General features: G+C 44.1%; 1 protein-coding gene across 1 annotated transcript in view; it reads left to right on the top strand.

The window, feature by feature from the left end:
- LOC103536996 (ras GTPase-activating protein 1) overlaps window positions 1–14,151 on the top strand; it is a 168,049-nt gene that overhangs the window by 145,138 nt on the left and 8,760 nt on the right. The window contains exons 20-21 of the mRNA XM_030468314.1: window positions 8,538–8,624; window positions 10,092–10,159. Of these exons, the coding sequence (XP_030324174.1) occupies window positions 8,538–8,624; window positions 10,092–10,159 (155 nt within the window). The remainder of the gene's footprint in view (window positions 1–8,537; window positions 8,625–10,091; window positions 10,160–14,151) is intronic.

Below are 14,151 nucleotides of genomic sequence, written 5' to 3'. Positions count from 1 at the left end.
TTTGTGGTACAGGGGACATTGGTATAAATACAAATATGGAGAGGCCTGGCAGACTGATTACATCACAGTCCCTCAGACTCACCAAGGAAAGTGCTATGTGCTCACAATGGTTGAAGCAAGCACTGGGTGGTTGGAAACATACCCTGTGCCTCATGCCACTGCCCATAATACTATTCTGGGGCTTGAAAGGCAAGTGTTGTGTCAGCATGGTACGCCAGAGAGGATCAAATTGGATAATGATTATGCATCAGCCTCTGGGAAAATTAAATGCTACAGTGGCATGCTGAATACCACCCTGAAAGCAATGGGTGGTGGGACTTTTAAAAACTGGGATAAGCATTTGGCACAAGCCACCTGGCTAGTTATCACCACAGTGTCTGTCAGTCAAGCTGGTCCTGCCCAATCAGACCTTTCACATACAGTGGAAAGGGATAAAGTCTCCGTTGTGTGCAAAACAAACCTGATGGGAAAAACTGTTTGGGTCTATCCTGCTTTGGGCAAAGACAAACCTATCCATGGGATTCTCTGTTCAGGGTCCTGGACAGACTTGGTGGGTATTGCAGGACGATGGTGAAGTCCAGTGCGTACTACAGGGGAACTTTGAGAGCATTTAGCTTCAGATTTTATAGTTTTAATTACTGTATAATAGCAATAAGTTCAAGTGTTTTTCTCTAGGATAGTATAGTGGCATCCAAGAGTCTCAGGATAAACTTGCAGCACAAAGACATTAACCCCGACAAACCCTATACCATCTGTCCTGCCTTGAGAAACTGCCATGATGAAGATCCACAGCCTGGACTCAACAAATTGTTGTATAAATGACAGTTTGTAGCCCAGTGATTGATTATGGCAAGAAACGGTATGGAATAAGGGGTGGAATATTACGGTTTGAGTGGACCAGGCGAATATTTTGGTACCAATACTAGGACCTAAATAGAGAGTCTTTAGGACCCTGAAGGATATGAGAGGGCAGGCAGAACAAAGAAGGGTCAGGATTCCCTCCCATTTCCCGCCATACTCTATAAAAGCCAAGAGGACCAGAGTACTAGAAACCTGACTCCCTTTTTCTGCTTCCTTCTTCCTTGCTGACCTGCTGTGCTCAGAGGTTTTGGAGAGTTCATTGCTTTTCCATCAGCTTGCCATATGCTTTTGAGAATCCACATCTATCAGGTTCTGGGAAGAGCCGTGGACTCCTCTCCCGAGTCAGCCCTGCTGCAAGGAGCCCTCAGACACCTATCCCTGCAATTGTCAAGATTGGGTTTTGTACATTTGTGTATATTTGTTCCTTCTCCCATGTGTTACTGTCCTTTCCCTGTTCCAGTAAACCTGTTCCAGTTTTAATTTCCAACTTCTGACAGAAGACATGAAGCACAGACACCGATTGCTGCACAATCAGAATCAGTTTATTGTATGGTTCGCTACATTTAGATAGTATCCCGATATCTATTGATTGATCTACAATTTGCACCTCATAGTGCTTTTTCCACTAATATAAAGCCTTATCTACCCATTCCCACTGGAGGCACCTGGTACCAGGACATAACATCGTCCAGATGGCAAATTCCTTAGGTTATTTACAGCTCTTTGTTCTCCTTCAGCGTCAGGCAGTTTCACACAATTTCTCTATCCTACGCAGGCCTGCTCTTCTGCTGTTCTCTTACAAACTTTTAAGTCTCTCTTCCTTATTCCCCTTTTATCTTCCCTTGAAAGGATGGAGGAGGGTAATATAGAGCAATTCTGAGCTTTGGTTTTTGGTTCACCCTGACTGCTAAACTGTGACAGAAAATAAAGCCCAATCTTAAAACACCTTCCCCCCACCCTTCCCTTCTTTCTGGGTGTCACTGGCCAGCAAATAAATGAATGACAGATGCTCTCTATTAACCCCTCTCTCTTCCCAAAAAGGGAAGAGAAAGAATGAGGGAGAGAGACTTATGGGTTGGAAGCTAAACTATACAGCTTTAATGAATCAGTAATCATTGAAAAAAAATAATGAAATATACAAATATATACAAAACCTATATCTCATACTTCCCCAATGATGCTCACATCACCCCCGAAGCTGCAGGGCAGGCCCTGGAAAAGTCCCACCTGGGCTCTTGAAATCAGCAGCAGACAGGAGATGGAGGCAGGAACACACAGATTCAGGAGAGCATGGATTGAGACCTATGGCAGACAAATGGACAGAATCCTCCCAGGACGCTGTCCATGGACAAAGAGAGGCTTGACCCTCGTGATCCCTCAGATTTTTACTGAGTAGGATGCATATAGGATGGAATACTCTGGTTAATTTTGATCACCTGTGTACTCTACTCGTCCCCCAAAGGAAAGTTGCAGGTGTGGCCCTTTTATACCCTTTCTCTTTGTGGAGCATAAGATGTTTCTCAGAACTGAGCAGTGTCCTTGGTTCTGCATACCATTCTCTAGCCATAACTATAAAAATTGAGTGTTATCAGTCCTAGAAGCAGACACTAACTGAGAAATGTGACGTTAATTTCAGCAAGTGCTGCTACTTAAAAGAAACTTAGCTGAAAGCAAAATTATAAGGAAGAAAACTAGTTATATCTTGGCTCAAACCAGGGCACCAAGCTTAACTTCACTCCTGATTTTCTCTACCTCCTTCCCCTGAGAAACACAGGGGACTGGGGAATGAGGGTTGTGGTCAGATCATCACACATTATCTCTGCACCTCCTTCTTCTTCATACTCTTCCCCTGCTCCAGCATGGGATCCCTCTCATGGGAGACACTCTTTTATGAACTTCTCCAATGTGGATCCCTCCATGGGCTACAGTTCAAGAACTACACCAGTGTGAGTCCCCCATTGCATCACATTTTCTTTCAGCAAACCTGCTCCAGCATGGGCTCCTCTCCATGGAATCACAGGTACTGCCAGGAACTTGCTTTAGTGTAGACTCTCCATGGGGTCACAGCCTCCTTTGGGTGCATCCACCTGCTCCAGTGTGGGGTCCTCCACGGGCTGCTTGTGGATATCTCCTCCTCCATGGACTGCAGGGGGACAACCTGCTTCACCATGGTCTTTACCACGGGCTGCAGGGGAATCTGCTCTGGTGTCTGGAGTACCTCCTCCCTCTCCTTCTTCACTGCCCTTGGTGTCTACAGAATTGTTTCTCACATATTTTCACTCCTCTTTTTTGTCACTGTCTGCGCTGGCCCTGGCCTCAGGCTTTAGTCGTTTGTGAAGGATCCATCGCTTCTGCCGCTTTTCCATTCCTCCGCTGTGTCTGCCTCGTAGCTGGAAACTGAAGTGCCGAGAGAAGGGGGCGCCTAGAAGAAGCTGCTGCTTTTTCCTTTTTTTCCTAGGGTTTTTTATACCCCAAAAGAAAGAGGGGTCCCTTTATTGCATAAGTCCCTGATACATACAGATTTCCAGACTTCCCGGAGATGAGTCATCCTTATCTTTTTGTCTTTTGGTGTCTTGCTACCTTCATAGTTTTTATCTCCACCATGCACCAGGAGGCGACCTGATAAGCAATCTTATCTTTTAGGTGTCTGTCAGGCATACGGTGAGGTAAACATATGTTAATTGCAAGCAGGAAGAGAGAAGAGAAAAAAAAAAAGTGATTCAAGAGACATATTTTGTATTTTCAATTCCACGTGTATACATCACCTGGGAACCAATTCTCAGAGACAATTAACAATTATACCCTTTTCCTCTTCTTTTCTGGGAGTCATTTTGTGGGGAAAATGAAGAATGGCACCTCCTCTTTCTTCTCCTCAGAGGTAGATGTTTCCTGCTTTGTTACAATGGCTCTTCAGTTTCTGGAACATCCTTGTGTAACCATTATGCTTATATAGGTATGTCATGAATCTTGTCCTGGTTTGGGCCAGAATAAAGGTAATTTTCTGTCTTGTATTTTTGCTTTCAGCTAAGTCTCTTGTAAGTAGCTGCACTTGCTGAAAGTAACAGCATGTTTCTCAGACAGTGTCTGCTTCTGGGACTGATAACGCTCGATGTTTATAGTTACAGCTGGAGACTGGTGTGCAGAGCCAAGGACACTGCTCAGTTCTGAGGAACATTTTGCCCTCCAGAAGGAGAGAAGGAGTAAAAAGGTCCCACCTGCAGCCCTCCTTTGGGGAGGAACGAACAATATAGATGGCCAAAATTGACCAAACAGAGTATTCCATCCCATACATGATATACTCAGTATAAATTTGACAGATCATGAGGGTAAAACCCCTTTTCTTCCCTTCCTGCTTCCCCTTCTTCGCCTGTCTCTGTTTGCTTCGCCATCCTGGGAGGATTCCGTCTGTTCATCTGCCTGTGGTCCTGATCCGTGCCAGCCCATATCTGTGTGTTCCTCCCTCCAGCTCCCTATTGCTGCTGACTCCAGGAGTCCAGCCTGGACTTTCCCAGCACTGCCCTGCAGCCTTGGTGGTGATGTGAAAGTTACTGGGGAAAAGGGGGGAGGAACATGGTATCAATTTTCCTGTATATTTATATATATTTAGAAATTTTCCCTATTTATCATTACTGTTTCATTAAAGTTGTGTAGTTTAATTTCCAACCCATAAGTCTCTCTGCCTTATTCCCTCTCCTTTCTTTATCGGGGAGGAGAGGGGGATTAATAGAGAGCATATATTATTCAGTTTAATTTCCAGGCCAGTGTTAAACCATGACAAATCTAATTCCACCTTTTCAAAGGGTCACTGACTGATTTGGAATGCCATACAGAGATGTGCCCTGAGTCACATGGGTCATGGTGTGGCAAGGTGTGTGTGAGAAGTTGGGGAAGTACCTAGAGTGTTATCCCCCTGTAATGTTGTGGGACTTGAAACCTGAACAGGCATGGAATGCTATTGAAATAACAGAACACTTGAAATGATGCCTTGTCTACATCAAAGACACATCTTCTAGCACTGTGCTGGGGTCTTCTCTATCCCTACTGAAACTCTTTTCAGCACTTGAATGCTTCACTCAAAAGGGTCTCTGAATCTGAGGACATGCAAACAGACTGTAGCTAAGCCAGACACTCAACCCTCAACTATAACAGTTGTTCTTATAGTCAAGAAGAAACAATTGAAGCATAGGTCCACTCATTTTCTAAGGGAGCAAGAAAGTCCTCCCAAGGGGAGAGCAGGAGGAAGAAAAGGCAGCCTGTTCTGCAACAGAGCACTCACAAGACCAGGTGAGGGAAGAGACCAAAATCATAAATGGTCATAAATGAGTTAGAAATTGCCCAGTCCCTGTCCTTGAACAAGCTTTGAGAAATGTGAAAAGATTATTGACACCATCCAGATGAGCAAATTATCACCTCATTGCTCCAGTGCTGAAATATTGGGGCCAACAGTCAGGAATTAGAAGGTAGAGATCAGCAACAGCTGGGATCCCTAGCAAGGGACCATGGAATCGACAAAAGGACTGAAAGAGGGACAACAATCCACAGCCTTTGGAAATAGCTTCTGTCAAGTCTGAAGGCAAGGTATGCCCTCAAGGAAGGTCTTATAAACTTCCAAGGCAAGTGGACCACAATTGAGGGAGGTATTCAGTATCTGAGGGAATAAGATGTGATGGAGGTGACAGCAAACTGGAAAATAACCAGGCCCCCAAAGATTCAGATGAAGTCCAGTGTTTGTGGTCCATGAGGCAGAATTTCGTAATGCACCAACATTGTACTCTAGCACCCTGGTGGTAATGGAATGGACAGAGATAGAGGCACAAACTGTACAAAAACTGGCCTTCCTTCTGTTGCTCTGAAAAGAACCTCTCTTCCTCCCTGACCCTACAATCCTGTGTTTCAGCTGTGGAGAAACTGCCCCAACAGTTCTAGCAACTTGAAGAGAATGTGTCTTTTTCTTTACCTCTACAGTCTGGTTTCTCAGCTATCATGAGTGCCATATGAAATCAGCCTTTCTCTGATCAAGGGAAAGGGAATTGTGGGAGCATGCCATATGCCACCCTCTGATTCTAGCTCTGCAACCACAGGGAAGATGTGAGGAAATGGATCATTGCACCTACCTCAAACCTAGAAGGCTACATATGTGAATCGCAAGGAAAAACAGCATTCAAAAATGCTTCATCCAAGGAAAATGACTGTTCTGGTTGCTGTTGAGCAATTCCCTAGACACAGTAGAAGGACTGATCCTCCTGATCCTAATGAAAGACTTTCTGGTTTGCAATTACAGGAGTTGGGTAGTAAATGCTCCAACCACAGAGAGAGGGGTCCTGCCTCTTTCCAGTCAGAGTCAAGGGACAACCAGGTTTCTTGGACTGTGAGGATTCAATGGCCTGGTACATCAGCCCCATGGGAGTATAAGGCTTTGGTGGACATGGGTACACAGTGTACCCTAATGTCACCTGAATATTGGGGCATGGAACCCATCTGGATTTCTGGAGTGGTAAGGGGATCCCCACAGTTGTCTGTGTTCGAGGCTGTGGTGAGCCTTACAGGAGATAAGTAGCAGAAGTATCCTACTGTGATTGGCCTGAAGGCTCCATGTATCCTGAGGATAGAGTTTCAGGAGAGTGCACATCAAGAACCAAAAAGAGTACTGGTGAGCCTTTGGTGTAGCTGCCATGGATGCAGAGAAGATTGAACAGCTGTCTACCTTGCTCAGCCTCTTACAGGACCCTTCTGTTGTGGGGTTGCTGTGTGTTGAAGGGCAGCAGGTGCCAATTGCTACCATGACATGGAACCAGTGGCAATATTGCACCAACCAAAAATCTCTGTTTCCTATCCATGAGCTAATTCACCAATTGGAGAGTCAAGACGTGATCAGTAAGACTCTATCACCCTTGAATAGTTCCATATGGACTGCAAAAGTCTGACAGAGAGTGGAGACTAATAGTGGACTATCATGGCCTGAATAAAGTCATGCCATGTCTGAGTGCTGGACATGGAGGAACTCCAGTATGATCTGGAATCAAAGTTACTTTAATCTGTGGCTAAGTCCATACTAGAGCAGGTACACCCCTGTGAAGGGACTGTGACTTGTATGCAGATATGTCCATACCAGAGCAGTTATGCCCACAAATATTGTAATGAATATATAAACTCCTGTAACCCATAATTTGAGTCATATGCTATAAGAAGTACTATAACAGGAGCCACTTGAACAGTGGATGAGCTTTTCAAGAAGCTGGGAAAGTGCAGCAGTGAGCCAACCTGAGCTGTCTTTGGTGCCCAATATCTCCACATAACACCACCACCTCAGGAGTGACCACTGTAACAGATGGAGCCCAAGTCACAGACTAAATGAACTCAGTGGACATTTTATGTACACTTCATGGGAGGAGCCCATAGATTAAGGGGTTAATATCTGTATTTATACTGAAGGATGGGAAGGGTGGTGGATTGGTGGTTGATGAGGATATACTGAATAGTGTAGGACCCAAGAATGATGCAAATGGTATGGAATAAGGGGTGGAGATTTGTACTGGTTTTGTCTGGGATGAAGTTAATTTTCTTTGCAGCAGCCTGTATGGTCATATGTTTTAGATTTGTGACTAAAACTCTGTTGATAACACACCTATGTTTTGTCTGAACAGGAGTGGGGTTTTTTCCCTCCCCATTCTGCTTCCCTTCCCACCCAGCAATTAGGCTGGTGATGTGCAAGAAGCTGGGAGGGAACACAACCAGAACTGCTGACCCAAACTGAGCAAAGGGATATTCCATAGCATATGATGTCATGCTCAGCAATAAAAGCTAGGGAACGAAGGAGGGACATTTGGACTTATGGCATTTGTCTTCCTAAGTAACCATTAGATATGATGAAGTCCTGCTTTCCTGAAAGTTACTGGGCACCTATCTGCCAGTGGGAAGTTGTGAATGAATCCCTTATTTTTCTTTGCTTGTGTGCACAGCTTTGTTTCACCTATTAAACTGCCTTTATGTCAGTCCATGAGTTTTTCTTACTTTTGCCCTTCTGATTTTCTCCTCTGTCCTGCTGAGGGGAAGTGAGGAAGTGATTGGATGGGGGCTTAGCTGTTGACTGAAGTCAACCCACCACAGAATGGCAGAATAGCACAGAAGTTTCTTTTGTGTCAATGATGGCAATGTTTGCATTAAAAGATTAATTCTTTTAAGTATATGGTACATCTCTTAACATTTTCTGAAATACACCAGAGTGCTCCCATGTTTTGATAAGAGAGGACTATTACTTAGCTATTTTAAACACCTAACCTGTGTTTATGGATACACAAATTGTTATTCATTCAGTTCAAAAGTGGAAAAATCAAAGAGAAAAAGCCACCAAACCATCATTTTTTTTCAATTTTAAAAGGAAACATTACCTAAGAAATAGCAAAAAAAGTATTTTAAAACATTTAATCCACATGTAAATAACCAGAATTTTACCTGCACAAATAGAATAATGTATTAGTCAAGGACTTTCTTTGCCATTTGTAAATGAACTGTTATAGCAGATTTTAAATTAATTTAAAGCTTATGTCTGAATTATAAACCTATCATTGATAATAGTTCTGCAATAAGCAGGAGGCTGAACTGGATCCTTTATGACCAGCTTTTTTAATTCAGTGAATTTTTAAAATGAAATTATTAATTAGCTATTATTTTTGCAGGACACTGAGATATATTTATGGATGCTTGCAGAAGTCTGTTCAAAACAAGTGGCCAACTAATACCACAATGCGAACAAGAGTTGTTAGGTAAGTTACTTGTCAGTTTATTCTATGCTGAAAATAATCTTTCAGTGTCTTAGTACTGTTATACTTCAGCGTGGTTATCTATTTTTTCTTTTAGTGCCAAAACTTTATAGTACTTATGTAGGTATGTAGGTTACAAGAATATTTAAGATTATTATGGTACTGGGGCATGATATCTCCGTAAATGATTGAGAGCTTGCTAGATTCTTAGTCATGCTGTTGGAGCCTTGCTAGAGGTGTAGTATAGAGGTCAGTATAGCTATACTTATAAGTTTCCATTTTTAATTTACTTGTATTTTGTTAATTTTTACAAACTAATTAAAATATTGATTTCCTTTTTCATGCTGAGAAAGAGAAAAACTTCTCTTAAAGTGATAGTTAACCTTTGTGATACCTCTGGAGAGCAGTGACCTCTGAAGATGATGTTCCTGCCATATGCCATCTGGGAGGACCATGCTTTATCCAGGGACTCTTCTGTAGTTTGTGTTAATTATTGGAAAAATCTTACATGTGCTAAAATTAATGTCCATTAAAATGCAGACATAACATGTTAAACAAACTAATACCTTCTCAGAAAAGTGACTGGACTGTCATTAGGCTTCACTGAGGTAATGTCTGCACTGGAATTTATAGTTCTCTGCGTCAATGAAGACTCCCAGTGCTGATTACTTGGAATCAACACAGTGTTCATTTCTGAAAATAGACTTCTGTGCTTTTCCAGTTTTGCTTCATTTCTCTGCTTCAGCCCAATCATGTTGAAATATTCCAGAGCCTCTGTAAAAATGATGCAGGCTACTGAACCTGGCTCCTCTTAACTGGCACTGAGTACAAATACTCCAGTCTGTATTCATAAATCAATTGAATAGTTTGTCCTTTAATACTATCAGTTGCCAGTGCAAGTCAAAAAAATCTTTGACAAATCTTTGACACTATTGTTCTAAATTGTATTGGGGGTTTAAGGGTATCAGAGACACATCTCTTACACATTTTCATATGGATTGATTCAAGATGATCTAAGGCCAAGTTGCTGCCCAAAGGGAGGTTCCATTCGGACTACACTCTTGCTCTTCTTGTGTTGACTTGGGAAAGTGAGTGGCTACACGATTAATTACTTGCTGTAGTAGACAGTGGAACACTTGTAGGAGGCAGGAGGCAAAGTGCTCCTCCTTTTTAAAGCCAGTATGATCTTAGACTTCAGGTTTCAGTATGGCTTTACAGTTAAGCTTTTCCCAGGTGGTTTCAGAGGTTCACCCTAATTGGGAAATCAATACTCCTGTTTTTATTTCAATTTTTATCATAGTTGAAATCATAACAAGACATTCTTAATTAACAAACATATTAATGGAGCCCAGGCTGTTTGTCATCTATTTTAAAAATATTTCCACACTGACCTAAATGCTTAAAGACTAAATAATTTTACATTATGTCTTTAACTTAATTACTGAACAAAATATTTATTTTCCATTTCAGTGGCTTTGTTTTTCTTCGACTGATTTGTCCTGCTATCCTGAACCCAAGGATGTTTAATATCATCTCAGGTGATAATGCTTCAGACTGAAATAATACTTAGTCATGTTATCAGTATCAACTGATTGACATTTTCCCTAAGGCAGCCAGCATATGGTTTTCACCCTCAAAGGTTAGACAGGGTTTATTCCCAATGTGTTCTTTTAAAGTAACAAAAAAAAAAAGTGAATGTTAAGAAAATTATTGTGGATTAACCCCAGTAGGCAGATAAGCACCACACAGTCTCTTGCTCACTTCCCTCCTCACCCTCAGTGGGATGAATCATAGAATCATAGAATTGGCTGGGTTGGAAAGGACCTCAGAGATCATCGAGTCCAACCCTTGAACCACCGTTGCGGTTGCTAGACTATGGCACTGAGTGCCACATCCAGTCTCTTTTTAAATATCTCCAGGGATGGAGAATCCACTACTTCCCTGGGCAGCCCATTCCAATGCTTGATCACTCTCTCCGTAAAGAAATCCTTTCTAATATCTAACCTAAACTTCCCCTGGCACAACTTAAGACCATGCCCTCTTGTCTTGTTGAAAGTCGTCTCGCAAAAGAGACCAACCCCCACTTGGCTACACCCTCCTTTCAGGTAGTTGTAGAGAGCGATGAGGTCTCCCCTGAGCCGCCTCTTCTTTAGGCTGAACAGCCCCAGCTCCCTCAGCCTCTCCTCATACGGTCTGTGCTTGAGTCCCTTCACCAGCCTGGTTGCCCTCCTTTGGACCTGCTCCAGGACCTCAATATCCTTCCTGAACTGAGGGGCCCAGAACTGGACACAGTACTCGAGGTGTGGCCTCACCAGCGCTGAGTACAGGGGCAGAATCACTTCCTTGGACCTGCTGGCAACGCTGTTCCGGATACAGGCCAGGATGCCATTGGCCTTCTTGGCCACCTGGGCACACTGCTGGCTCATGCTCAGCTTCCTGTCAATCCAGACTCCCAGGTCCCTTTCTGCCTGGCTGCTCTCTAGCCACTCTGTCCCCAGACTGTAGCACTGCATGGGGTTGTTGTGGCCGAAGTGCAGGATCCGGCACTTGGCCGTGTTGAACCTCATCCCATTGGAATCAGCCCAACTCTCCAGTCTGTCCAGGTCCCTCTGCAGAGCCCTCCTGCCTTCCAGCTGATCCACACTCCCCCCCAGCTTAGTGTCATCTGCGAATTTGCTGATGATGGACTCAATCCCCTCATCTAAATCATCAATGAATATATTGAACAGAACTGGGCCCAACACTGATCCCTGGGGGACACCACTAGCGACCGGCCGCCAACTGGATGCAGCCCCGTTCAGCACCACTCTCTGGGCCCGGCCCTCCAGCCAGTTCTTAACCCAGCACAGGGTGCTCCTGTCGAAGCTGCGGGCTGCCAGCTTTTTCAGGAGGATGCTGTGGGAGACGGTGTCAAACGCTTTGCTGAAGTCCAGGTAGACCACATCCCCAGCCCTCCCTTCATCCACCAGTCGGGTCACCTGATCATAAAAGGAGATCAGGTTGGTCAGGCATGACCTGCCCTTCCTAAACCCGTGCTGGCTGGGTCTGATCCCTTGCCCATCCTGCAGGTGCTGTGTGATTGCACTGAGGATGATCTGTTCCATGACCCTGCCAGGCACTGAGGTCAGGCTGACGGGCCTGTAGTTTCCTGGGTCCTCTTTCCGGCCCTTTTTGTGGATTGGCGTGACATTCGCCAATTTCCAGTCATCTGGGATGTCCCCGGTGAGCCAGGACTGTCGATAGATGATAGAGAGAGGCTTGGCGAGCTCTTCTGCCAGCTCTCTCATCACCCTTGGGTGGATCCCATCCGGTCCCATAGACTTGTGGGGATCCAAGCATCTCAGTAGGTCACTGACTGTGTCCTTCAGGATTACAGGGGGGCTGTTTAGATTCTTGTCACCTTCTATAAGCTCCAGAAGCCATCTGTCCTCAGGGTAACCTGTCTTTCTGTTGAAAACTGAGGTAAAGAAGGTTTTAAATACCTCAGCCTTATCTTCATCTTTGACAACTATATTCCCACCCGTGTCCAGTAAAGAATGGATGTTTTCCTTGCCCCTTCTTTTGCTGCTGATGTATCTGTAGAAGGACTTTTTGTTATCCTTCACAGAAGTGGCGAGATTCTGTTCACATTGTGCCTTTGTCTCTCTGATTTTCTTTCTACATGACTTAACTATATTCCTAAATTCCTCCTGAGTAGTTAGCCCTTTTTTCCATAATTGGTAGGCCCTCTTCTTAACCCTAATTTCTTTCAGAGTCTCCCAATGAAGGAGAAGGAAGAATTAAAACAATAAAACCTGGGGGTCAACATAAACCAAACAAAACCCCCAAAATTAAATAATTGTTTCACAAGTGAAGGGTAAATGGAGCAAAACAAGTGATGCAAAGGCAATCATATCACCTCCCATGGATAGACTGATGCCCAGACAGTTCCTGAGCAAAAGATGGCTAACACCCATAAACCCCCTTCTTTTCCTTTTTATTGCTGAGTATGACGTTATATGCTATGGAATATCTCTCCGGTTAGTTTGGGTCATCTGCCCAGTTGTGTCCCCTCCCAGCCTATTGCATACCCTCTGGTCTATTCACTGGGGGGCAGAGTGAGAAACAGAGTCAATCTTGATGCTGTGTAAACACTGTTCAGCAAAAGTTATAACATTAGTGTGTTATCAGTTCTGTTTTGGTCAAGAATCTAAAACAGCTCTTTATGAGCTGCTATGAAGAAAATTAACTCAATCCTGGTCATGCCCAGTACAAAAGTGTTACTCTATTTTTTTATGCTCTCTTTGTAGAGTGCATCTCTATCAGTAAAGAAAAAATGTGACAGGGACTGTTTGATACAACAGGATTTCTAGAACAGGATTGTGAAATTGCTATACTGATCGGTAGCATGGTTCTGGTTGATATCAGACAGCATTCTCCTAAACAGTTCTTAGGCATGATTTGGGTGTTGGCATGTCACATCTGACATAGTTAGCATGGGGCTTTGTTGTGAAGCTTTAATGGTGAGTCCATGGATTATTCCATGGTGTTATGATCCACCCTGTGGTTGATGTAACATAATTTGGATCCCACGAGAATAAAGTCCATCCACGAAGGGTCAGGTGCAAGCAAAAATTTTATTTGACAAAGGACACAACCAAAGTGAAATAACCCAGTGAAGATACAGCAAGTATGTTGAGAGACGGAGAGAGAGAGAGGGGGAAAGAGAGAGAAAGAGAGGGAGGAAGAAAAAGGTATCAAGAGAGAAAGATATCACCATCCATGGATCCAGCAATATCTGATGATCTTTCTTCTTGGGGTGGCGGTCCGATCCTAGACAGGGCAGCAGTCTGGTGCAAGTAGGTGGGTTAGTGCTAGGAAGCAATGAAGGAACACATCAGCATTCCTTATATACCCTGAAGTTTCCTGGCACTGTGGTGGCTGATCCAAACTTTGTCAATGTGTACCCTGGAGTTTCCCACCGGTCTCGAGGATGATTCAAACTCCAGGAATACTGCCTATCTTGTCCCCCCTCTGTAAGGACTGGAGCTATTGTCTGCACCAGCCCTCACCCAGTCCAACAGTCGTTAGCTGATAGTTGGCCAGTTAGCTGGGGGCATCAACTCACTGATAGCTCCATCTGGGTGAGACCCCCCACCTGACTGTTTCAGTTACTGTGCTTATCAGGAGTCTATTACCAATCAAAATCAGAGTAGGGTAATGAGAAATAAAAACTATATTTTAAAGCACAGTCCCCCCACCTCTCCCTTCTTTCCGGGCTCAACTTCACTCCCAGTTTCTCTATCTCCTCCTGCCCCAACACTGCAGGGGGACAGGGAATATGGTTTGTGATCAGTTCATCACATATCATCTCTAATGCTCCTTCCTCCTCAGTGGGAGGACAAATCTGTTTCAGCATGGACTCCTCTCTCCATGGGTTCATAGGTCCTGCCAGGAGCCTGCTCCAACGTGGGCTCTCCATAGGGTCACAGCCTCCTTTGGGCACATCCACCTTCTCCAGCGTGGAGACCTCAACAGGCTGGGGGCCTTC

Source organism: Calypte anna, chromosome W (genome assembly GCF_003957555.1).
Source record: "Calypte anna isolate BGI_N300 chromosome W, bCalAnn1_v1.p, whole genome shotgun sequence".
Lineage (NCBI taxonomy): Eukaryota > Metazoa > Chordata > Aves > Apodiformes > Trochilidae > Calypte > Calypte anna.
Note: the sequence above shows the minus strand (reverse complement) of the source record. Positions and strands in the feature narration are given on the sequence as shown.